The sequence below is a fragment of the Pipistrellus kuhlii genome, unplaced genomic scaffold (assembly GCF_014108245.1).
Source record: "Pipistrellus kuhlii isolate mPipKuh1 unplaced genomic scaffold, mPipKuh1.p scaffold_m20_p_9, whole genome shotgun sequence".
Taxonomy (NCBI): Eukaryota; Metazoa; Chordata; class Mammalia; order Chiroptera; family Vespertilionidae; genus Pipistrellus; species Pipistrellus kuhlii.
Window position 1 is genome coordinate 19807005 of NW_023425595.1, and position 25519 is coordinate 19832523.

The 25519-nt window shown below is 51.2% G+C and overlaps 1 protein-coding gene across 1 annotated transcript in view; it reads right to left on the minus strand.

Annotated features, from left to right (window-relative positions):
* SLC6A5 (solute carrier family 6 member 5) overlaps positions 1-21081 on the minus strand; it is a 41560-nt gene extending 20479 nt beyond the window's left edge. The window contains exons 1-7 of the mRNA XM_036427933.2: positions 20553-21081; positions 17765-17903; positions 15163-15294; positions 14657-14830; positions 8788-8929; positions 5747-5879; positions 186-320 (exon numbers count right to left, since the gene is read on the minus strand). Of these exons, the coding sequence (XP_036283826.2) occupies positions 186-320; positions 5747-5879; positions 8788-8929; positions 14657-14830; positions 15163-15294; positions 17765-17903; positions 20553-21065 (1368 nt within the window). The 5' untranslated portion in view covers positions 21066-21081. The remainder of the gene's footprint in view (positions 1-185; positions 321-5746; positions 5880-8787; positions 8930-14656; positions 14831-15162; positions 15295-17764; positions 17904-20552) is intronic.
* Between the last annotated feature and the right edge of the window lie 4438 nt (positions 21082-25519).

Sequence of the window (25519 nt, forward strand, 5' to 3'; positions counted from 1 at the left end):
CATTCCCAGATTGGCAGGCCTTTGTCAAGGGGACAGTGAGATGCCCTGTGGGAGGAGGTCTGACCCCTTCTGTCGAAGAGTGTCCCAGCTTGAGTCCCCCCCCCATGTGCCATCCCCCCAGTCTCTTCCCCCCCCACCCCCCACCCCGACTTCCAGGTGTGTCATAAACAAAACTGTAAGCTCACTGTGGCATCCGTGAGCTTCTCCCACTTAGGTGTGATGAAATACCAGATCCCATCGCCAGCTCCGGGCAGGGTGACCCCTCGGATGAGCAGGATCACAAGCACGACATACGGGAACGTGGCCGTGAAGTAAACCACCTAGAAAAGCCATGCAACAGAGGACTGGGTGGGGCGGGCCTGCAGCGGCTGCCTGAGGAGCATCAGCAGAGGCAGGATGGGACCTGCCCCTGGACACGGGTGCCCGATGGGGAGGGCATCGGGTAGTCTCCCCAAACTCTGCTGGGGCTGGGGACACGGGGAAGGCACTGGGACCAAAGGTGACCCAGAGGGAACCCGAAATAAAGTCTGTGAGAGGACACCCAAGGCTATGGGTGAGTCAGCCCCCAGTGAGAACGGCTATGGGAGATCTCACCCCACCCAGCAGCTGAGTGGACAGCTGCCTCCCTAACTCCTACCCTACCCTCTGCTTGAGGTCCCGATTCCACCATTAGAGACTAATCCTTTTAGCGTAAGCTTCCCATCCTTATTCATAGACGCCCTGTTTGGTGAAGGCCCCTGATCTGATGATCAGACACTTTCAGTTCAAATGGAGTAGCATCCCTGGCAATGCTCTTCTGAGAAGCCATGAGAGCCTGGACAAGCTACTGAGCCCCCTGAATCTCAGTTTCTGCCTCTGTAATAGGGACAAGGGCATCTTTCTTAAAAATAAGTGATTGGGAAGATCAAATGAACCTCAGCATAGTGTCTGATTTTTAATAGATGGTTATTAGATACAACTAAGTTCAACAAGCGTTTACCGAGGACCTACATGAGCCAGGCACTATGCCAGGCATTAGATGCATGAGGATCCAGGGACTCATGACCTGGAAGACTCAGAGACAGCATCAGAAAAATGGGCTAAACCATACACCCAGGACACGGTGACATCCGGGGAGGGCACTGTGCTCAACCTGGGAGTTTACTAACAGGTTCATGGAGATGGTGCAGAAGCTGGATCTGGGAGGACAGTAAGGCGAGGAGAGGGGGAAGGCAAAAGAAGTGAGTGAGCAAGCAGATGTCTGAGGGCAAAGCTCCAATCACTGGTGGGACAAAATAAAAGATTGAGGCTAAGAGTGATGAAGAACTCCTATGTTCTTCCTTCTCATTAATGCCCCTCCATGGACCATGTGATCACTCCACCTTACAGGAGGCCTTGACTAGCAGTTGAAAGATGTTCCCAGATTCTGGAGAGGAGGGAAGGGACAGAGTCAAGAAGCATTTGAGAAATAATAAGAGCAGAACTTGGGGGTTGTGGTTGGATAGGGATGGGGATGCTTTCCTTCCTTATCTGTCAATCAAACCTGGGAATGGAGGAAGGGCCTGGGATCAGGACTTGGTATATAAGAGAAGAGCAGGTGGTGAGACAGGTTCTACAGTCCCACAGGCCTACGTTCAAATCCCAGCTCCTTCACTTATGAGCTGGGCTGCCTGGAGAAGTGACTTATCCTCTCTGAGTCTCAGTTTCCACACCTGCAAAGTGGTGATAACAGCAGCATGTTCCTCACTGGCGCTGCTGGGAGAGTACAATGGGACAGTCCATTCAAAGGGGCACAGGCCTGGGGGCCCTCAAAATACAAGTGCCACTTGGTCTTGCCTGGGTCTCACCAGTCTTGATAACACTGACAACCTTCAGCTCACAGGCCAGTGGCAACCCAAAGGTGCCTTAAAAGACACCAGGAAGGCTGAAGTTGAGCTTCCATCCTGGCCCACCAAACCCTCTCTGATCCATGGGGTGGGCATGTACAACCATTCAGTGAGCACTGTTGGCTCAGAGCCACTCCAGTCCCACTTGCACCTTCCATCCTGGGCACCTGCCCTGGGAGGGAGACAGAGATCCCACCATGCACTGGCTGCTCAGGCTTTTGGGCCTGGCAAGGAGGCTCCAGGGTGGCAGGGACTGGCAAACACTGGGATCTCAGGGCTCGGGACAGATTTGGGAACTTGCAGGGAATGGGTTGGGGGTGGTGGTGAGATTAAGACATAACTCTTGGGATCATTTCACTAAGTATGTGGGGTAAACACAACAAAGGCCCGTACCCTCAAATAGCTTACATTCCAGAACAGGAGACAGGCAACCAGGAGTAATCATAATACCATTCGTGGCATATTAGAAGGTGATGTGTGGAAAAGGGAAAAGTAGAGCAAAGCAAAGGGGGTGGGACATGCAGGGGAGGCCTCATTGAAAAGCCCAGCTTTGAAGGATGTGAAAGTGAGCCACTGGTATCTGGGAGAACACTGGAGCCTGGAACAGCTAGAGAGGCCCTGAGAAGGGACTGCACCTGACCCAGGAACAGCCAGGAGGCCAGAGTATCTGGGGCAGAGCACGGCAGGAACAGCAGGCAGAGGGCAGAGGGCAGAGGGCAGGAGAGGGGTGGTGATGGGCAGGTGGGGGGTGGGAACAGGAGGGTCAGATCCTGTAGAGCCTTTACTGGGTGGGGAATGGGAGCTGCAGCAGGAATTTGGGCAGAGGGGTGACCTGCTCTAACACTTGAACCACACCTGGTGGCTCGGTGGCATATACACTGCGGGCACCAGGGCAGAAGCAGGGGTCGCTGTTGGAGGCCATGGCTGTAATCCAAGCAGGGAAGGACTATGGTTCCAACCAGAGTGTTTTGCAGGAGCTAGGAGAAATGTTTTGCAGGGTGAGCCAACAGGATGTTTTGACCCATTTAATGCAGAATGAGGGGCAGGAAGTGGGGAGGCAAGGATGACCTCAAAATGTTTGTCCTCAGCAACTGAAAGGGTGGTGTTGCCATTAGCAGAAATGGGGCAAGATGCAGGTTAAGGAAAACAAGTTATTTCTTCCTCCAAAACCAGTTACTCATCAAGGCCAACCTCTTTCGTTCTGGCTAGACCGGGGAAGTGCTGGTCTCCTTTCTCTGCACAGCTACCTCTCCTAATCTCTTCCCTTGCTCCCCTCCCTCCACCCTCCACCCTCCACAGAAGTCACCCCTCCCTCCTGCCTAGAAGCTCAGGGATTGCTAGGAGATTGGGGGACACAGACTCTCCCTCCTATTCTTGCCAAACCTGCTTCTCTCCTTCCTCTTAAGGAAGCCTTTCTACACGGAAGTTGTTATGAAACCAAAGGCATCTGACATCTCAGGGGAAGACTGACCTCCCGACCCCACCTGGGGGGGGGGCACCTCCTGACCACGTGGGGCTGGTGGGAGTGAGGATGGAGGAGGCAAAGGAGAAGACATGACTCAGACAGCAGGGGGCAGGAAGAAAACCCCAAGACTGGTACCTATCTAACAGGCAGAGACAACCCTTCCCATTTCACTACCAGAGAATATACGAACATGACCCCCTCTGTGGACCGGCTATTAGTATCCCCGTTTTGCTCAAGAGGAAACGAAGGCTCAGGTTCTGTCTCACAAGGGGTTAAATACCTCACTCAAGGTCTCCCAGCTGGAGCCAAGATACAAACTTGAAGCTTTCTAACTCCTACGTTCTTCTTTCCCATTGATAACCCTCCATGGACCACATGATCAGAAACATATGAGGCAGGGCCAGGGTTAAGAAGAGGCCAGGCGAGTGAGGCGCTGAGAGTCCAAAATTTAAGAAGGCACCCACTCTAAGGGTCCAACTGGCACCTGCAGGAACCTGAGAGTGAGGGCCACCTTAAATGTCAAACTTTAAGCACTTGATTGCCTCACTCAGGTCTGGGCCCATGGTGTGTGGGAGGATGCTCACTCTGTGGATCACTCTTTGGATCATGATCTTGCTGAAATAAAAGGGCCTGCAGTTTGGCTTAAGTCCTGGGCACGCCTAAGTGTGAGTCAGGTGTGCGTGGGGGTTTTGTGCCCACTGGTCCCCTGTGCCAAGGCAGCTTCAGAAGGCACCTATTTCAGAAAGTACTGTCAGAGGAATTAAACTTGAACTAATGAGTTACACTTGGTAGGAGTGGCAATGACTGGTTGGTCTGAGCCTTCTGACTGACATCTGGCCGCAGCCTCCTCACCCTCTAGAGCCCTGAACAGGTGGTCAGGTGAGGCCCCACCTGCCAGGGCTAGCTAATTAGGTTAGCACTGTTAGCCCCTGAGGAGAAGAAGGGCATGCTGCTTAGAGATGGCAGTGTTCGTGGAATTTCAGTCACAAAGGAGCTCTGGCTGCATTTGACCTTCAGGCTGCCCACTGGTCACTCCTGCCTATGGAATTCTAGCTGCTCAAAAGGAAGTATGAGCCCTGGCTCAGGGTGGCTCAAAGAGGTTGAGCTGTGTCCCATGCGCCAAAAGGTCACTGGTTAGATTAACAGACAGGGCACACACCCAGGTTGCAGGCTCAGTAGGGGGCAGGCAAGCAGGACACAATCAATGTTTCTCTCTCGTCCACATTCCTTTCTCTTTCTCTCCCTCCCTCTTCTCTCCCTTCCTCCCTCCCTCCTTCCCTCTCTCCCTTCCTCCTTCCCTCTCTCCCTTCCTCTATCTCTAAAATCAATAAAAACGTATTTTTTAAAGTTAAAAAGGGAGATCTCATAGAAAGCCCTGAGCCAGCCTTGTCTCCAGGGCGCTGAGCAAGAGGAACTGAGCTCATCTCCCTGCAGGAGAAGGAGGACATCGCTGCTTAGCAACGGCCTGTTCATGGAATTTGAGTCACAGAGAAGCTGGGATAATGAGAGGCCTTAGCCACCATTCACCCAGGATTCCATGGTTAACATCTGCATGCTCCCGGGCAGTGTCATCACTTCTGGTGGTGACTGATCATCAATTCCTAGTTGGCAACCTTTCTCAAAGAAGATCTAAAAAGAAAACTGCTCAAAAAGCCCATACCATCTACCACCAAGGGCTACATTCTAAATGGGGAGAGGCCGTGGCTATCATGTCCTAAACCATCACAAAGAACAGTGTGACTCGAGCATGTCCTGAGTGTCCAGACTCCCTGCCTTCATGTCTTGAGCTTGGGGTGGGAATCCCATCACCTCCAAAGGGCCAGCCGACGACAGTGCAGCAAGTCGCCAAGTATTTTGCTCAACCCAGATCCCCCGGCGGGACTGTCAGTGTTGGTGCTGGGGCACATGGGGCACCGGGGCACATGGGTTGGAGGTTGGAAGAAGGGCATGAAGGGTTGAGAGTGTGGTGGTCGGGGGAGAAGAAGGGGTCCCTTCACAATTTTGATCTTTTCCCAGCATCTCAGTAGCAGCAGTCACAGCCTGGCAGCCAGACCAAGAGGCAAAAGGCCAGCAGCACTCGTCTAGCTCAGGAGAGTGACAGAGCCACATCAGGGAGGGCCACCTGCTGAACAGAGCAGCAGTCCCAACAGAAAGGAAGGAACCTCCCCATAGTGCCCCCAGGAGCTCTGTGCACATCTGTCTCATTTAAGCCTTAAAACAGCCCTGAATGACAGGTTTCATTGTCCCGTTTTACAGGCAGGAGTCAAGTCACTCCTGAGGCCTGCAGCTACCCGGGGCCAGATTCTGAGCAGCACCCACGTCTCGGGACTCTCCTTCTAGTGCTCTTGCACCTGCTCATGACACAGTACCCCCTGGGTGTCCCAGAGCTTTCTCGTAGGCAAACCCCATTTCTTACTTTTCCTGAAGACTTGATTCCTTTTGCCAGAGACGCATACACAATGACCCAAGCCAGGAATAGGCAGAAGGCTAGTGGCCACCTGATCTCCCCAGGATATTCGATCCCCGCAGAAATCTTCAGCACAAAGTACCTGTGAGTGGGCGAGAGGAAGGAGAGAGGGGTGAAAGTCTTCCGGATCTAATCTCCCAGCAGAGCCAGCAGCCTTAAGCCAGCTCGGCAACCATACCCCCCATCAGGGATCTGACCAGATCAGGTTGTGAGGGACTCTCTGACCCGGGCTGTCTGCAGAGACCAACAGATTCGACCCTGCTCTTCACTATGTGCTGGGGAGGCCACATATGGCCCCAGGGAAGGCTCCATACAAGACTGTCAGCGCCACCGTCACCATGAGATGCCCCAGGAGGACAACAAATTCCATGGCATTTGGGGGTCCAAGCACAACTCTCTCCTCCCCCCTCCCCGCAATGGCCTTACCAAGAGTAAAGTCTTCACAGAAGGCCACATCACAAACAGAAACGCTAAACTGTTCAGGATGGCTTTGGTGTGTTTTCTCTGTTGTTTTACTCTTATATGAGAATCCATCCCAATCGTGTGTATCTCGTTTTAAATGTAAAAGTCAGGGTCTGTATGTGCTGAAGTCACCACCTGCCTGGAGACCCCCGACCCTGGCAGTAGCCTGGAGACTGGCCAAGGGTGGGCAAGCAGCTTCCCTCCTAAGGAGGGGAGGCAGCTATAGGACAGTGAGTTCTAGTAAGAATCAAACCATCACCAATACTGGTTTGGCTCAGTGGATAGAGCGTCCGCCTGTGGACTGAAAGGTCCCAGGTTCAATTCTGATCAAGGACATGTACTTTGTTTGTGGGCACAACCCCAGTATTGGGTGTTCAGGAGGCAGCTGATCAATGTTTCTCTCTCATCGATGTTTCTAACTCTCTATCTTCCTTCCTCTCTGTAAAAAAAAAAAAATCAATAAAATATATATATTTTTAAAAAGAGTCGAACCATCCCTGCAACTCCGAAGCAATCCTGTCACGCCTCCTGGATGAGGGGCTGTGTTGGGTAGTTGGTGGTTTCCTGTGACCTGAGCAAAGGCCCGGCCAGAACCCAGATTCTACGGGACTGCAGACATGACAGCCCACGTGCTCGCTTCAGCAGTACATATACTAAAAATTGGAAGACGTGACAGCCCAGAGCTTTCTGAAGGCAGCAGCACCGCCCCGCCCCCGCTCCCCTGCCCTGCCCCCGAGTGACACCTGATAGGCTGTTTGCAAGGCCTAGCCACACTTTTCTGAACAGGAGTGGCCACGTGACAGAGCCTGTTTCAGTCTCAACGTCTGAGGCAACCTGGGCTTCAGTCTCAACGTCTGAGGCAACCTGGGCTCAAGAGCTTAGCGGAGCCCCAGCTGGCTTGGCTCAGTGGATAGAGTCTGCCTATGAACTGAAGGATCCTGGATTCAATTCTGGTCAGGGGCACATGCCCAGGTTGGGGGCTTGGTCTCTGATTGGGGCATGCAGGAGGCAGCCAGTCAGTGGTTTTCTTCTCTCATCATTGATGTTTCTGTCTCTCTCCCTCTTCCTTCCTCTCTGAAATCAATATATATATATATATATATAAATTTTTTTTTAAAGAGCTTAAGGGAAGTGACCAAGGGTGGAAGTGAACTGGGCTCCCAGATCTTCCCTGAGCAATGAAAGGACCGCCCCATGTTCAAGGGTGAAGCACTTAATTCCACTGCACCTCGGCCACCTCAAACACTCCACCTTTTAAAAAGGGCTCATGAATGAAGCTCCTAATAACATTTACTCTTGGAAAGGAAGACTGGTCCCAGAGGACTAGTGACAGCCTCAGAAAGCTGATTCACAGATATTTAACCACAGACTTAACCCCGTGGGTTATGTGGTCAACCCTCCTCTAACCACCAGGCAGATTCCGTTTCTCAGTGCTCAGGGTGAGTCAACGCACATCCTCCCTGCTCCTGTATCATCTGCAAAGGGATTATTTCCTCTCAGCCTCACTCCCCCTTCTGTCTGCCTGAACAGAAGAGAAATCTGACGCAGAAATTGACGGCAGCCAGGCAACTAGTAAAGATATTAGTGAGCACTTTTCATCACAACCCAGGGCCCCACTGATACTGCATTTTATTTTATTTTATTTTATTTTATTTTATTTTATTTTATTTTATTCAGTTCTCTAACATTTAAAGTGCGAGACACATAGCAATTTGGACTTTACCTCCGACTTCACCTGTAACATGGAAGCTTAGCTGCGCTGCTCACAGACAGGGATGTGAAGCCGAACACCAGCAGCCGCCCTTGCTCTTGGCTGACATCATGCCCAGTAGGCCCCAGGCCCCGCCCTTCTCTATCCTCCTGCTCATCTGTACTTTGCTCACTAGCCTGGTGAGCAGGCAAATGCCCCTGCCAATGCCCTGAGCACACAAGTGGACAACCCCCAACTTGAGGCCTAACTAGAGAACATGCTTCAGGTACCCTCTGCTGGGACGCTGCCTGCACTGACCTCCCTTACAAAATAACTCCATGAATTGACTAAATCGTCCTGTGAGGGCCGATGATTTTCCAGGGTCCCTGGACATCAATCCTCAGCATCTCTCAATACTCATGTAGAAAGTGCAAAACTGGGTGAAAGCGTTCTTTAAAAATGATTTTGTTCTTTACCTCCTTGACCATGACTTGGTTCCTGACGTTTGGCCTCTTTCCTTCTCAAATGCAGAAGAAAAAAGCAACAACTAGTCAATGGAAGGTCTGCTTAGATCACAGTGCATGCAGGTTTTGCAAAGTGTGTGTCACATCATGGTGAATTACAGCAGCAGCAATTCTGTCCCCACCAGCACTCTGCCAACTCTCACCTCCAGGCCCAGAAGCCAAACCGGGGACAGCTTCTTCCTCAGTGATCACTCTAATGGGAAGGGGGGGCATAGAGGGAGGCAGCCCACCCCTCAGGCCACCACACCTCCTTCTGCAAATCCATTCATGAACTCACTGGTGGTCTCTTAGAAAGTAACACAGAGCCCTCTTACTTGAAGTACTCTTCACTGCCACTGACAAACGTCTTATTGGCCTGGCTGGTGAAGTTAACCATGGTCAAGTTGGGATAGGCGGTCATGCAGAAGGTCGAGTTCTTGATCTGGATTTTGGGATGCTCAGCGATGACACAGGAATCTGTAGGGGAGGACAGGATGGAAACACGGTGGCGTCTATGCGGAAAATACACCCATATATCATAGCAATTGAAAACCAAAAGCCAAAAAGATGTGCCAAATATTGAAGAGTAACTTCAGGAAAGCGTTAGCTGCACCAACCTAGATGGAGATGAACTGCAGAATTTTATGTGTCACAGACCCCAGAACCCTGATCCACACAGATAACAGTGGTTCTCGTTTATACACTCCCTGTGTGTACGGTACGCGCTGCGCTTAGCACTTTATGCTTTGCAGCATTATCTCATGTAACGCTCACAACAGCCTATGTGGTGAGTACTCATACCACTGTTTTAAAATTGAGGTAAAGGTTCGACGAGGTAAGTAACTCCTTAAATCATACAGCTAATGAGGAAGAGAATCGGTACTCAATCCAGGTCCTCAGAACTCCACAGAAAGTAAATGACTTGCAGAGATGAATTAGACATAAGCAAACCTCCTGAAGAGCTGCTGCCACAGAAGGCTTACTTATACGTTCACCTTGAACCCACAGCCTGCCAGGATGAATGACACATAGTAGGAACATATGACATTGTTTTCTACACACCCACACGGGCTATTGGAGGCAGCAATCATGTGTGTGCTTGCGAGCCTGCAGCAGGACCTAACCCAGGGGTTCCCTGGGGGTGAATTTGTTAGTGCCCAATGTCTCCTGCAAAGCCCCTGGGGCTGAGAACCACTGCTCTTAGCGTCCTCAAAATGCCTTCTTATTCACTATTTTGTTCTTTAGTCTAATCAAATAGCAGAGAGTTGCAAGGGGTCTCTGAACTAATGGAAGCATCTGCTTCCCCAGCAGTGACCTGAATGCAGACACTTAAAGCACCATCCATCCACATCCCTTTTCCCTCCCTAAACACAGTATTTATCTCTTGGCCTCCTGCCCAAAAATGCACCCATCCCCTAAGACTGAAGAGATCACTAATATGCGAGCAAATCCCAAACTGCTTGTTTCCCAAAGTGCCATTGTGAAGCTCAAGCTAGCGGGCAGCTTCTCGCTTCGCCAACATCTTGTCTAGATCATCCCTGCTGCCTGCAGTACCAGGTCACGTGCTCCTGCGGCACTGCACCAGGGCTCCCGGCAGCCTCCTGCAATACTCCGTCTCACCGCCAGATGGCAGAAGCGTGCTTCCGCGCCGTCAGGTTGGGCTGGAGCCTTCAGAGAGCTCTGCGGCCCAGCAACCCTGAACAAAGAGCGGCGATAATGATCATTCTAAATTGGAAGCTGTTGGAAAGGAATTCTCTTTACTCGGGCAATTATTAATAAATGAAAGCACATGAAAGGCTAGGGAGAAAAGGAGTCATTTAATTAAAGTTCTAATGAACATTAGGCCATTCCAGAAATAGAAATGGTATTTATGTGGTTTCCGTTTTAAATGGCCCAGCTAAGCCTCCTAATTTCACAGAACAGTCGCTGGTCTCACTTGGCAGGGCATGGATTATCCGTGTTCCATTACAGATACCTGGATGGTGCAGTCCCCCTAAGGAAGACAGTCTTCCTTACAAAATACACCTTAGAGACGTGTGGCAAATGGCTTCTACCCATGGACAGGGGGAGGTCGGGTCTCTGGGGCTGGTACCCAGTCCCAGCATCTGGATGGCGAGGCAGGGCTCCTGGGCAATGCGTCCCTAGCAATGCTGAGAGGGACCTGAGGTAAATACCTCCCTGCCATGGCTGAAGGTCACAACAGCAGCGATTCATCCCCTCTCTCCTGGGACGGGCTGCTGCTATCACAGGGTAGATAGAGTGGTTACAGGGTTTGAAGGAGAGGGTGAGCTTGGGAGGTTATTTGTGGAACACTGCATCCTGGAAGGATGGGAGAGAGCCTGAGATACCCTTTGTCTGGACTCTCGACTTGTCCATCAGAGCAGTGGGGCTCTGAAGCCCCCTGTGTCTCTGCAAGTCAGACCATCATCATCTTTCTAAGTCACCCCAGAACCCCAAAGGACCAATACTACTTCTGTCTAGCCTCTGTAAGGGAACACACACGTGTAGCTAACACAGAAGAACAGATAGGGGGTATACACACACACACACACACACACACACACACACACACTTGCTTTTTAACAAACAAGTGAAAAAATTCAAGAATGAGATAAGGTCTGCCCAGCCTGTCCATGTGCTCCCAGGAATAATCAATGGGAAATGTTCATTGTCTCTGCTGAGAGCTTACATAGGTTTTCTGGTTTGTACCAGTCCACCAGGAGCCTGTGCATTGTTTTTTTACTCTGCCTTTAAAGTTTCCTAAGTATTGTGAGCCAGACCAGGAACTCTACAAACCCAGAGATACCCCATCCATGTGCCCTGGCCTAGTCTATGTGCTCAGCTTGCTTTAAACAAAAACAAAAACACACACACATGCATACACATACAGGACTATCCTATATAATAAAAGTCTAATATGCTAAGTGTCCAGTTGTCCATTCAACCAATCAAAGCATAATATGTTAATGATATGCTAAGGCCACTCAACCACTCACTATGAAGTGCACTGACCACAAGGTGGGCAGACACTCCAACCAGTAGGTTAGCTTGCTGCTGGGGTCCGGCCAATAGGGACTGAGTGAGATGGGCTGGACACTCCATGTAGCCCTCCTGCATTCCCTCTTTGGTCCCAATCAGCCTGGCCTCCCCCTCTTGCAATCTGGGACCCCTCGGGGGATGTCGGAGAGCTGGTTTCAGCCCAATCCTGCAGGCCAGGGCGAGGGACTCTACTAGTGCACGAATTCGTGCACCAGGCCTTTAATAAAATAAACACATGTCCGTGACAGATAATGAAGAAAAGAAAGAACGTCCCCAAATGTGCCAGTGAACAAATTGTGTATCATCTTCCTATGTTTTCGATCCATGCATATTTTCTTAAGAATAATAAAAGTACACTATATGTCTAAATCCTGTTTTTACATTTAACACAATATGGTGAGGATGTCTCCATATTTTATGAATATTCATTTTTAATGACTACAGAAAACTTCATCGTATGGATGCACTATAATTTATTGGAACCATGGAGTTATCCAGTAATTGCTAAATTTTTATGTGTGTTTCTGATGTTTTTCCAAGACTGGAAATGTGCAATGAACAATCATGTATAGTCCTTTGCTGAGTCTCTGACTCAGACAAGCTTCTTTTTTACCCCATAGAACCTCAGCTACAAATAGGTAGGGAACATCCTGCAGGACTGAGGGAGTAGAAACCCCTGGGACTTTTCAGGAACCCCGGCTGAGTAGAGAATCAGGGGTCATGAGACCCAAACCCCAGTGCTGGCTGGACCTTGTGACTCACAGCCTGACACTCCCACTCTCTGAGCCTTCAAGTCCACCTTCTCACCTACAAAACAGTGATCCCGTCACCTGCCTCTTGGAACTCTTGGGCACTTATTACAAATAGCAGAGCCATCCTTTATGAAGGTACTTTGTGGATTAGGAAGCATTTAGCATGGTAGTTAGGACCAGAGTCTTGGGAGGCAGCTACTGGTTCAAACCCCAGATCTACCACAGAGCTAGCTCTATGATCTTGAGCTCCAGTTTTTATCACCTTTAAAGTGAAAGTAATATTGGAAGCCATATGTTGGTTTATTGTTCATGTTAACATTGGTAATATGAGTAAAAGGGTTTAACAAGGTGCTTGGCATGTAGTAAGTGATGTTGGGTATTATCATTAAGTGTTAAGGTGCTGCACCAATATTGGTGGATATTGTTAGCAGAGAAGAAAGGTGTTGCTGAATTACTATCCCTCCTGGGGGACAGCTGCAGGCACAGATCACTATGGTCCCTGAGGGAAGTCCCCAGGGGAGCAGACACTGAATCAAGGCAGCAGCCCTCCTTCAGCGGGCACTCTCCTCCCTGGCACAATCTGGAGGGAACAAGCTGGGCTCTGGCATGACGTTGAGATATTTCTCCATTCCAGGCCCCACATCCTGGGAGATGCCCTTTGCCTACCATGGCCACCACCTTCAGGGAGCCCTCTGGCAGCTGGGTGTTGGTTGTGAATCTAGGAACAGCTGCCCAGGGGGGTTCTCTCAGACAGCAGCTTTTGCAGAGGTGACCAACAGAATGTGGGCAAACTGCACCTTAGTGTTCCTACTCTTGGGTGTACCCAGGGAACCTTAACAATACAGATTCCTAGGCTCCATCCCCAGGTCACCTGAATCCATTGGGCTGCCATGGACACTAGTGACGTTCAATTTGTTAGTTCCTCGGGTGAATTTTATTTATCGCTATATTCCAAGCACCTGGACTAGTGCCTGGTACACAGTAGGTATGCAAGCAATGTGCAGCAGCTCGGTTAGAAAACCACTGCTCAACCCTAAGAATACATCAACATGGAGATTACATAGATGAGGACACCGAGACCCAGAGTGTCTAAGAGACACTTACTCCTGCTCACACCATTAATGAGCCCCACAAATCCCCATCTCCAGGTCTGAGCACATCCAGGTGCACAGGGTTTGAATTTCATAAACACCCTGGTTTTCACTCTTCTCCAGACTTACCTCAAAGCCTCTGCCAGAGGAGCTTGGTCAGGTAAGTATGTACGTGATCACATGTGTGAAAATGCTCTTGTGTGAACGACTGTATGTGCCTCTATCAGGAGGGGTGGGAGGGAAGGATGCACCTTCTCTCTTAAACACATCCCAAGGTTTAAATAACATCTGAGATATGCAAGGACAAAAGAGCTGATTTGGGGGCCAGCAATAAGAGCCAATCTATAGAGATCACAGGATTCTGCCCTCAGCACAGTCCAGCTTAAGGAAAATGACATCTCCCAGGGAGAAGACACCACTTGTATACAGGCCTGGTAAAAGGGCCAGAGCCTTCAAAGGTGACTGATAGAAATAGCACCTTCAGTTTGTGGAGCTTTATACTTTTCAGCTGCCATCATCATATCCTTTTATTTCTTTTCTCCTTACCACAATCCCAGGAGGTGAGCAGGATGAAGGACATTGTTACTGTTTGTTTTGCAAATGAAGAAAACTCAGACTCAGAGGAGAGAAGTTATGTGGACCGGATGTACTTATCCTTGGGCCTAGGATGTTTTAAGGACCAGAAGCCTTGCCCAGGAACCAGTCTGTGTCTCCTCACACTTACTACTCACCCTTGACCCAATAGGCTGGCTGCTCCCAAGTCCTCATGTGCTGTGGTTTGAAACCCCTAGAAACACTCTCTAGTCTCCCAGGCAGAATTCCTCTCTTCTACTATTACATTGTGCACATGTCTACTAAGGGCTTTTGTTGAAGTGTCTGTTTCCATATGAGCAGTATTTTGTAAAGTGTAGACCCAGAATCACTTGTATCAATCACTTCCCTAGGCTCTTGGACCTCATTGCTTTTCAAATTGTACTATGCATACAAGTCACCTCGGGACCTTGCTAAAATGCAAATTTCCCAACTCTCCCCACCCCAAATCTAATAAATCAGACTCTAGTGGGCCTGCAAATCTGCATTTTTTTTTAAACAAACACTCCAGCTATTCCTGAACACACAAAAATTGTATTACCCCTTTCTAGGCCATGAGCTCCTTAAATATTAGAATTAAGTATATTTGGTGTTGTTTTTTTAAAATCTCTGTGCCCCCAGCACCTAGCCTAAGGCAGGCAAACATAATATGTGCTCAGTTAATCTTCATTGAATGAATGAATGAGTGAATGAATGAGTACTTCACCTAATGTAGGTATATCCAAACTTACCTAATAAAAGTCTGGTTTTATCTTTGCATTCTGGCGTGTTCCAAGGGTTGTTGCAGGAACCCCAGGGCAGCACAGCCACAAAGGAGGCAAACAGGTAGAAAAGTGTGTAGCAAATAATCACGTTGTAGTATATGGCTATTAGGACGGAGATGATCAGCATTGCAATGCCACAGCCTGTGGAAGCAAAATTCCCAGGGATTCATTTCATCTCACATTCTACAGAATCCTTTCAGTGGGGCCCAGGCAGAGACAGATCTTGGTTCTCTTGCACAGAGGGATACACTCATAGTGGTGACCTTTGTGTTGACAAAGGGCATCGAGGCAATCTGCCAGGAATGGGACATGCCAAAAGTGACCATGGGCCATTCTTTAGTGGGACTCAGAGGTGGTATTGGTCAAATAGAGAAGGAAGGAATGAGTTCTATTGATCACCAAAGCAGGCCTCCCTCCCTGTGGCCGGAAAGAGCAGTGTGAGGTGAAGGAGGCTGAGAGGCAGGGGGACTCACCTTGCAGGGCTGGGATGGCCTTCCACACAGACACTGGCCCCTGGCTGGCAAACTGACCCAGCGACACTTCTAAGAAGAAGATGGGCAACCCAGCCAGAGCCAGCATCATCAGGTAGGGGATGAGGAAAGCACCTTAGGAAGAGAGAACGGGAAGTGAGAGGGCTGGGAGGCCAAGGCTGGGCTTGGGCCCACTTTCCCCCTCCTTTTCCAGAGAGCTTTTGATGGCCTAGCTCAACCACAGGCACCCAGGGACATTAAAGACATTTCACCCTTATACAATAAAAAATACAAAGGTTCCCTGAAAACACACTCCTTTTTTTCAATTCCCCACTGGATGAGTTACTAGGATTGTGTGCTGGCTGGATTTTAGTCTTTTTTTTTTCTTTAATTGTAGTGTTTCAGTGTCCCAAAATTAAGCCCTTCTTGTGTTTCATAAGTCCATACCTTTGACTCGTTGCTGAAGTCAGATTTGGTGAAATCTCCCCATCTCTACAGCACCCCCACCCTCCAAGGACTTACATCTGGGAAACGAGACTTTGGGAGCCCTCCTTGGCTTACAACCCGATTTACCTAGTTACCTGCACACCTTCTCTCAGCCACGGGGGCCTGCTTTGACAGACAGGTGGCCAGGTACCCATTCCTCTCCCACCACCGCAGCCATCACACACTTCTCAACTTCCCTCTCCACATAGGAAGTCCCTTCCATTCTCCAAGGACAACTCAAATGCTTCCTCCTCCAAGAAATCTCCTTTATCTCTCTCCCTGAGCACTTGACAGTATTTATGTGGGCATCTCATCTAGACTATGGCTTTCTTTCCCTTGGAAGATTCTGTGGGGTTTTATTGAAGGCTTGGGGAATACCCATGATCTCTGAAAAGGTTTGGGCCAGGAAGCACTGTGGCATGGGTCAGGCCAATTCCAGGACTAGTGGTGACAGAGCTCAGAACACGGTGCCCAACGGAATGAAGCTAATCCTTCCTGGGGCCCTCTTTCTGTTCACCCTCCTCCCGACTTCCTGTCTGGAGGAAAGACCTTTCCTGTCACAGGGACATCCCTGAGAGACTCTCCAGGCCAGGAAGGACCGGTGGCAGGCACAGCACTGGGCTGCTGAGGATTAAAATTAGGGGTCACGATGTGCAATCCTCTTCTGTTCCTGGGAAGGAGGCAGCGAGCTCTGCACCCCGCGCTGAGGGCTTCAGAGCCTGGAGCCGCAGTGCGGAAAAGTGGGGCTCTCCTCACGCCTGGCTGGGAGTGCAGCTCTGCAGCTCCGGAACCTGGGCGTGTGCTCTGCCCCACAGTTTGCCGATCCCTGGCTAGCAAAGCCAGGGCAGGTTCACTGAGCAAACTGGAACTCTGTCCCTATGCGATCCTCTGTACCCACTGCCCTTCCTGTCACTGAAAGCTTTATTAGAGCACCTTCCTTTCACTCGGTTCCTCCGCCCTGGTCTAGGAATTCCCTAAGAAAACAGCGGAAACCTGGAAACCCGGAAAACAGCTGTGGTGCCCTTATTTGGGTGGTCACACACATTTTTTTCTGGTTTCCAGGGCACCCTGGTTGCAAATGCTCTGTGATCCTCATCAGTACTCGTCAGCTTGTCCTAATTTGGAATTGGGAGGAGGGGCATTAACATATTTTTCCCTTTCAATTGCCCTGTGTCCATTGTCCCTTTGCACCAAATTCCGCCTGGAGCCCATCCAAGAAGCAAAAACAAAACACAAACCAACAAACAGAACAGAACAAAATTTAAGCTGCCTGACCTGATGGGGTGAGAGTCAAGTTTAAACAGCTGTGGGAGTGAGTTCCAGGTGCAAATTCCTATTGTAACAACCAGCAGTGGAGGGGGGGGGGGGGGCAGCCACTGGCCCTGGGCACCTCAACCTCGGGAGGGCCAGCCAGGGATGTGGTGTCCCTCCTTCAAGGGCACAGAGGTACAGCAGATCCCAGAGGCCTGGCAGCTCGTGCTTGCTCACTGGTGTCCTCGCCCTTTCAGCAATGCTTATCTTTCAAAATCATTTCCTCACCCAGTTAGAGCAAATGAAAGGAATCATTTGACTACATGATTTTGCTATTCAAACTGTGGCTCTGGTGTCCAAGGGGACGTATGTGTGGGGATACTTCTGAGAGGGTTTTCAGAGCAGAGCTCCTAGCCCCTCTCTGCTCACACCTGGTTCACCAGCAGCCAGCGTCCAGTATCACCCAGGTGCCCATTCCTAAGGTCTTCCGCGTAGAATGGGATTTCCAAGTTATACTCTTAAAGCATCCTGAATTTGGTGTCCAGCACCACACAGAGTTTGAACTTCCCCGCATCAATGCACACTTGGCTCAGGACCCAGACCCCCTCCCCACAGAATCAGTGGGGAATCATGCGGGCCCACCTCTTCCCCAAACTCTCTCCAGGTAACAGCCTCTGGGATCTGGGGTGAAACAGTGGCTGAAGCTCCTGCCCTCTGGCTTAACCCTGTTGCCTCAGGGGCTGAGGCTGGAGTGTGAGGAGGTTGTTCTGAGCCTCCCCTCGGGGCCATCCTAGGGCTCTGGGTCCCTCCCCCAACCCCCAATGCCCACCCCACAGCGCCACAGGCGGAAAGACTGGAAAAGCCATACCTCCCCCGTTCTGGAAGGCCAGGTAGGGAAACCTCCAGACATTGCCCAGCCCCACTGCATACCCCACCATGGACAGGATGAAGTCCAGTTTGCTGGACCAGTTCCCTCGGGCCTTATTCTCATCCCCTTGCTCGTCCTCCTGGGGGCGGAAAAGCACATTGTCGGATAACAGCCCCAGGTTGGTCAGCAAGCAGGTCCCCTCTAGCCCCTCCCCCGCCCCCCTGCTGAGGGTCTTTCCCAGCAAGCAGGCCCCCACTTTTCAACCAAGGATGCATCAGCAAGCAGGACCCCAATTCCAAAGAGGGAATGCATCTACAAGCAGGAACCTCACCCCTCAACTCTACACAGAGAGTTTTTCTGCAAGCAGGCTCCCAACCCTGATCTGAGATCCACCTTAAACAACCCCTGAGCCCCTCTTGCCCAAATCCTGCAGTCAGGACACACCAGCAAGCAGCTTTCCCCAAACCTTGAACGAGTTGATTGATCGCAAGCAGATCCCTCCATCCCCAACCCCTGACCAAGAGTTCATTAGGCAAGCAGGGCCCCAATATCATGCCCAGAGTCTCCAGCAAGCAGGTCCCTAACCAACCCACCCCTCCCCGCCCAAACCTCTCAACACACCCCTTCTCCAGCTCTTTCTCCCTCTGGAGCTTGTGCTCTGGCCAGAGAGAGAACTGCAATGCCTGAAGCCAGCCAGAGCCCCTGCCTTCCTTTCTCTGCCAAAGCCTGCAGGCAGGCTCTACCTGGTTGGTTAATTTAGAGGAGGGGATACTTTCGGCATGGGGGAGGGGAGTAAGGGAGATGAGCAGGAGGGAGATGTGTGGGTTAAAAAGGGGGGATAATAGAGAAGTGGATATGGTAAGAGATAGGACACTTAACACCTTGAATTCTGGTCTAAATATCACCATTAACCAGCTATATAGTCCCCCAAGCTTCTCTCTGAGCCTCTGTGTCCACATCTGTAAAATGAGGGGCTTAGAACAGCTCTCCCCTGAGCATCTTCCAGCTCCTCTGCAAACTCACACTGAGATTTTTTGTTTTGTTTTGTTTTGTTTGTTTTTTTTGATTGTTTGTTTTTTTTTGGGGGGGGGGCATACCTGATTCTAGAATGTCTAATTACTAAGCAGAAAAATCACCTCAACTAAAACTCTGAAAATGTTCAGGACACCCCACACCCCATAAAGCTTCTAGGACCCAGCCACTGCATGGCTTTCGTCTCCTCATTCACCATCCACTTCTGTCCTAGCAACCCAGGATGTCCCACCCTGGTCCACAGACCAAGGAGGATGAAAAGTAGCTGTCAGGAGAAGAAGTCGAGGGGAGAAAGGCAGGCTGAGGTGAGTGTCATAAAGGCAACAACAGAAAGATGGGCAGAGCTAAAAACAGGCAAATGCAGGGCTTGATCTATACTGAACATTTTAACATCCCCTTGCATTCCTCCCCACAGGTACTAGCCCCACCCCCACCTCCACCTTTCGTTCTTCCAGAGCTGGAAGGGTGGGAGTTCCAGCAGCTTTTGCCGCAGTGCGGAGGTTAAGAAGACACGAGAAGCAAAATTCTGCCTCCATCTGGGGTTACACTGGTGGGCACATGCTGCCAGAGGCAGTTCATACACACAGATGGACACTCCAGAAGTGGCCCCCCCAAAACAAGAGCCAAAGTGTCTGTTCATTTCTAGTTACTCTAACAGCTGAGCTCCTGCTGCATGAGTCTGTGTGTGTGTGTGTGTGTGTGTGTGTGTGTGTATGAAGGAGAGAGAGAGAGAGAGAGAGAGAGAGAGAGAGAGAGAGAGAGAGAGAGAGAGAGAGAGGCAACACTAGAGTGACTACAAACAGAAGGGCTATATAAATCCAAAATATCTCATCCAGACGGATGTTCTGGTTTAGGGACCCACCACAGCATATGTGCCTAGCCCCTGAGCCCAAGGAGTGGAGGAAATATTAGAAAGGCAGGAAGGGAGGAGCTGAAGGAGGTGGGATGGGACAGAGCAAAGAAGAGTGCAGGAGAAGGAGAGAGGGAAACTGAAAGACGACGAAGCCTGTGTGGGAGAAGGGACCACCGGTCATAGCTGCTTATCTTTCACCCAGGATTGGGGTTTGCTCTGTGGGTTTTTCATGCCTCTGGTTGAGCATAAAGGATCAAAATGCAGAGCTGGTACCAGGTTTGTGGAGCCTGAAGCTTATACAATTGAGGGGAGAAACCACATAAAATTATGATGACGAAATTAGGTACCAGATTTATTTTATTTTACTTATTTTTGGAAAAGCCTTGAAACTTAAGTTTCAGGAGCAGGCTCCTGTAAACCCATCTCTCATCAAATGAGCTCTCACGTGATAAAGGGAAACTCACAGTGAAAAGGCTACAAAGCTTAAACGAGCATTTCCTCCGGGTTTTTCTTCTTTTTTTAATTAAGAAAAACAATTAAAGACCCAGTTATTGGCAAGTGGGGGTTGTCTTCGTCAGGGGGTAGGAATATATCTGCCTCAATTGCTTAATCAGGCTGCGCCCGGTTTCTGCTCCCACTGAGGCTGGGAAGGGACAGGGAGCTGCAGGTCCTAAGGTCTACGCCTGGGGCAGGGTCACTACAGCCCCTTCCCCGCCGCCCCGCCCTGAACTGGAGACCCCAGCGCAGTGCCAGCTTCCGAAGCCCCAAAAGCTGCCGTCAGCACCCGTTACCTGACACTGCCAACCAGTCTCCGCATCAGCACACGTGCACCCGCCCCTGCCCGCTTCCCTGGCGCGCCTAGGGAGCAGGAGGCTTGCGCCTGGCCGAGAGCAACCTGCTTACCTGGGCGGCAGTGGTCGCCACGCTGCCAGGCAGCACAGACGTGATTCCATCCGTGCCCAGCACCACGGTGCTCTGGCTCATATTCACCCAGCCCACGGCCGGGGTGTTGTTCCGCTCCAGGGTGCCCTTGCCCACACTCACGTCCGCGTCCTCCTCGGGGCCCCGGAGGGCCTGGATCTTACAAGGCATCGCGTTCCCAGGCCCTGCGCCCGCATTAGGGGTAGCCTGCGCGCCATGAGCCTCGCTCAAATCCCGCAGAACCGCGGACGGGGCTGGCGGCCTCGGCTTCTGGCTACTGAGTTTGCAAGCCCCCAGCCCCTGGCGTTCGGCCTCGCAGGCTCGTGCATCGAGGGACTGGAAAGTTTGGGCGCCGGTGGAAGCCGATCTGGGCACACCGAGCGGCGTGGCTGAGGCTGCGGGAAGGTCCTGCTCCGGGCTGGTCCTGGGCGCGCATGAACCCTCCTGGTGGCCCAGCGCCGCCGCCTCCAGGCTGCTGGCTGGTGGTTTGTTCATTTCCTTAGGAGCACCGCAATCCTGCAAATACAAGGTGAAATTCGTGCAAAAAAAAAAAAAAAAAATCAAGGCAGCTTTGAAATGAACCCGTGTCTACCTATAGAGATGTTCGCAGCTCAGGTCCAAAACAGTATCTGAGGAACAAATTGAAATCTGAATTTTTTCTTTCCTTTTCCACGAAAAACTGCAGTCAGTATTTTTTCAATTTGCCTGTCTGGTCAATAACCAGATGACATGAGGAAGCTAACATTCTCCTCCCTGACGGAGTGGAACTAGGAAAAGAGGCAGAACTGGCTTTTTGGAGTGTAAAGGGGAGGAGGGTGGAAATAGCCCTACAGTCACGAGCTCCCCGCCCTCTTTGGATTTCACATCACGGCTGTAGGGCCCGTGTCCCCATCGCCATTGTAGAGAGATTCTTTAATTTTCCGCCCCATTTCCTTTGTCATTCAACAATGCACATTGCCTCTTTTTTTCCTTCCCGTAAGCGATAGACAAGCTGCGGCCACAAAGCTGATGCCCTGGCACCTGCGAGGATTTCAGGCCAAATCATTTGTGCGAATCCCACTGATCCAAAATCCCCCCTGCCCGCCAGGTAGCAAAGGCAGGGAGAGCAACAACAACCCAACAACAATGACAAACCACATTTAAAACACCAGATGATAACCAGGTTTGTTATCTTACACAATCTACATTCACTCCCAGATTCCCAGACATGTAAAAGAACATGCAAAGTGCCAGCCTCCAACCCAGAATACCTATAAACAGAAGTCACGGCCGTACACCTGCATAAGGACCAAAACTCATGACTAATTTTCATTTGCTTTCTCCCAACTGAGGTTCAAATGAAAAGAACTACCAGCGGCGGTTTTTCCGTCTGCTTTCTTCCTTCTCGTTATCTTTCAAGGATCCCTCAACGTTAGTACCAGAAATCGTTACTATACCGTGAGAATAATCGTATTATCGTCAGCTCATCCACACACCTCTCATCAAGTCTTCTCGCACAAGTGCACATTGCAGAACTCCTTAATTTGCACCAGTCTAAAGTACCTTGACTCCAGCAAGCGTTCTTAGCCTCTAGGACCCAGAGCGACTAGCCTCCTACCGGCATCTGATTTCAGCACCAAGGACAGTGCCGAGAATCCGCAGGGTAAGGGACCGCGCCAACCTCTCAGCTCCTACCTTCCGAAACCTCTTGGACCTCAGCTGATGTTCACAAGTGCAAATACTACGGCTGTGACAACCTTCCTCCCTCCTTCTTCCAAAATGTACAGACCGTTTCAAAAAGAAGTATTCAAAAACGAATCTGCTCCTCCTCGCCCCGCAGCCCCCTCTCTTAAAAGAACAACAAAAAAAGCCAACACTCACCATGTTTGACATCACCGGCAGCAGACTGAATAGGTAGAGAGAGTGAAACCAGCTTTCCCACAAGACTGGTTTCCACTCCAGCAAGAGAGGCGCTTTCTATATCTCCTTAGGAAAGGCGAGGCGGTTTGCGTCAGTGCAAAGCAAGGTGCCCTTCGTCTGACATTTTCTTGATAATACAAGTTTGATAAATCATTACCCCCATGGATTCGAGTTTTAAAGGGACAACAGCCGTGAGTATGCTGGCCCGTTGCTGTCACTCGGGAGGGAGGGGGGCTGCGTGTTCAGCGTGACTCATGTGAGTCTGATTACTAAACCGAAGCCAGCGGGAGGAGATGACAGAAGTTTGCCTCTCCCTAATTAAGGAAAACATGGGAAGGGACACGTCCCACTGCACCCAAGGAGAGACGCAGAGCGGATTGGGCTGCCGAGGTGGGCGCTGGGGAAGGAGTTAAATCACCATCATGTTCCCATCTTTCTCTGCTACTACACCCGTAGCTGCCTCTCCAAATCTGCAAGCAGAGGATTCCTCAATATTAAACCCTCTCCCCAAAAAAACACAAAAAAACGATTGAGGGTCTGCTCATAGCACCACAGCTCTGCAATGGTTGCCACATAATAACGGCTGCTCGGATAAGGGTACTCACCTGCATGTATGGGGACTTAGAGTCTCACAGCCCTACCCTTCCAGACGACCAGTGTTAGAGGGATCCTGGACTTCCACTTAAAAATTGAGGTCTACCGTTTGCATTCCTGTTTTATCTCTATTGGTACAACAGAAATCCTTGTGTAAAAATTACGATTGCCCTTAATGGATTTGTTAAGTTCCTCTGGAAATATTTTAGAGAAATAAAAAGGAAAGTTATCTTCAACACTGACCTGGTTCTTAGGTCACTTTCAAAGTCAAAGGAGACTTGTGTTTTCTTCTTAGCCCTCTCAAAAGAAATTCAGCGCAGCGAGGCCTGGTTTGGAAGCGGGAGGTCTTAGACACCCTCAGAACCAGGGTCCGGGCAGCCAGGTGGCAGGGCTGGCCATCCAGGAAGCCATGGGAAGCTGGGCTGCCCTACTCTGATGGGGGTGAGGGTGGCCGTGGAGATAAAAAGAGGGACTTTCCTTTGGGTACAAAAACACCTTTTTATAAAGAAGGTGTAGTTTGGAGAGTGGAAGAGGATTCGTAGGTAAACCGCTTCTCTTCCCTCTTTCCTGAGGGCCTGGTTTGGGTAACCCCTGCCCTCTCTCTCCACCCACCCCCCACCCCCCGGGGGGGAGCTACAGAAAGCACTCAGTCCCTTCCCCGAAGCCAGCCTTGGGGTCAGCGCGTTTGCACGGGCTGGGCCATCCCCACGCAGCGGGAGGGCAATGCCCAGGGCGGGGAAAGCTGCTGCAACAGATTGTGGTGGGGGCCTGGGGCGCCGTGCAGACACCCCCCCCCCTCCCGCCACTTTCCAGGGGCTCGCCGGCAGGCGTTCCCACGCCCTGCTCCCAGGCTCGCCCGCCTGCGGGGCCCTCTGATGGAAGAAGGCTGGGGATCCTGGTCCGCACCGATATTGAAGGAGGACAGGTTCCCTGAAGAGACCCTTCTTGAGAGCTGCCTTGCGGGTTCCAGGCCGCGTTTATCGCAGTTTTGAGTTAACATTTACTAAGTCCTCAGCATTGAACCACTGTGCAAGAGCTTTCCATGAATTGACTCATTTTGTATTGACAACAACCTTTCCCCAGTTTTAAACCTGGGGAAACGGAAACTCATAAAATCTCCCCATGACCCTAGAAAATCTCCCAACCCCTTTCCCAGGGCTGGGCTGGGCGGGGAGAGAAGCGCCTAATTCTCCTCGGAGACCCGCTCCGTCCCGAAGGACACCAGGCTAGTGAGAGAGACCGGGTGGGTCTGGTGCGTTTTGGCTGCGGAAGGTCAGGGCCGCAAGCGGAGCCAAGAAGCCCTGGGGCGTGAGCTTGTGCTCACTGGGTGGGCGCGGGGAAACACCCGGGACTCTGGGAGCCACTGGGAAACCTGGGGAGAGGGGGCTTCCTTCAAAACAGATCTCCCGTTTTCATGGAGCCAAACCAGGACGCGAGAACGTGGCGGGGCGGAGGCGCACCCCCTCTCCAAGCTCCGTGGGTCCTGGGCCAACTTCCACCAGTCACGACTACGAAAAGTTCTGGCCAGTTTCCTCAGTTTGCATCTGAGCCACTCCCGCACCATGCCGCGTGATCGCTGAGCTCCCACCCAGCTCGTCCACGCTCTGGGCGCACAGATGTCCCAGTCCGGCGCCCCCGGAACGGGGAGAACGCCCCAAGCTGTGACTCTAGGTCCCAGTGACGCCACTCCCCACTCAGTCCCCAGGCCTGACGTTGAGCCTGCAGGCCCTCCCTAGCCAAGTGCGCACTCGGTTTCCTGCGTGAGGCCCTGGATGGTCAGAGGTGGCTGACGCAGGAGGAACACAGCCGCCCTGGGAAGGGGAGGGCTTTGGAAGAAGCTCAGCTTTGGCTCCCTCCCTCCCCCGCGTCTAGCCGCAAGGTTCTGGAAAGGAGGGGCTACAGGGAGAGTGGTGGGAGGGTTTAGAGCCAGCAGCCCTAGGAAGGTCGTGCTGAATCCAGAGCGGGGGACGGGCACCCAGCGGGGCCGCAGGGTAGGGTTGGAGGACTGGAGGGGGCGTGCTGGCGCGGGAGGCCGGGGACAGCTCAGGCACAGGGCTGTGAGTCCCCGCTCGGTAAGTGCCAAGGATGGAGCCTCAGTGTTAGAATAAAAGGCTCAAATCCTCCGGATGCGGGCCCCCCACACCCCGTCTCCTTTCCGCGCCCCCCCCCCCCCCCAACACACACACACACAGGGCCGCCTGTTTGGAGTGATAATCCGCCCGGCCGCTGCACCACTGTCTCTGCCGCCGAGGAGGCCGTAAATCCGCATCCATCACAGCGCAGCCATTCGGGCGGAATTAGCAGTCACTATGGCCTTAATTACTTTGTCAAAGATGAAAAATAGTAATTGATTTTGCCCTCGATCACCCCCCCCCCTTTGTAGATAAGCAAATAACTAGCTATTTTTGAAAACCCGTGTCCACCCCGTAGTATGGAGGGGGAAGAGGTAGTCTATT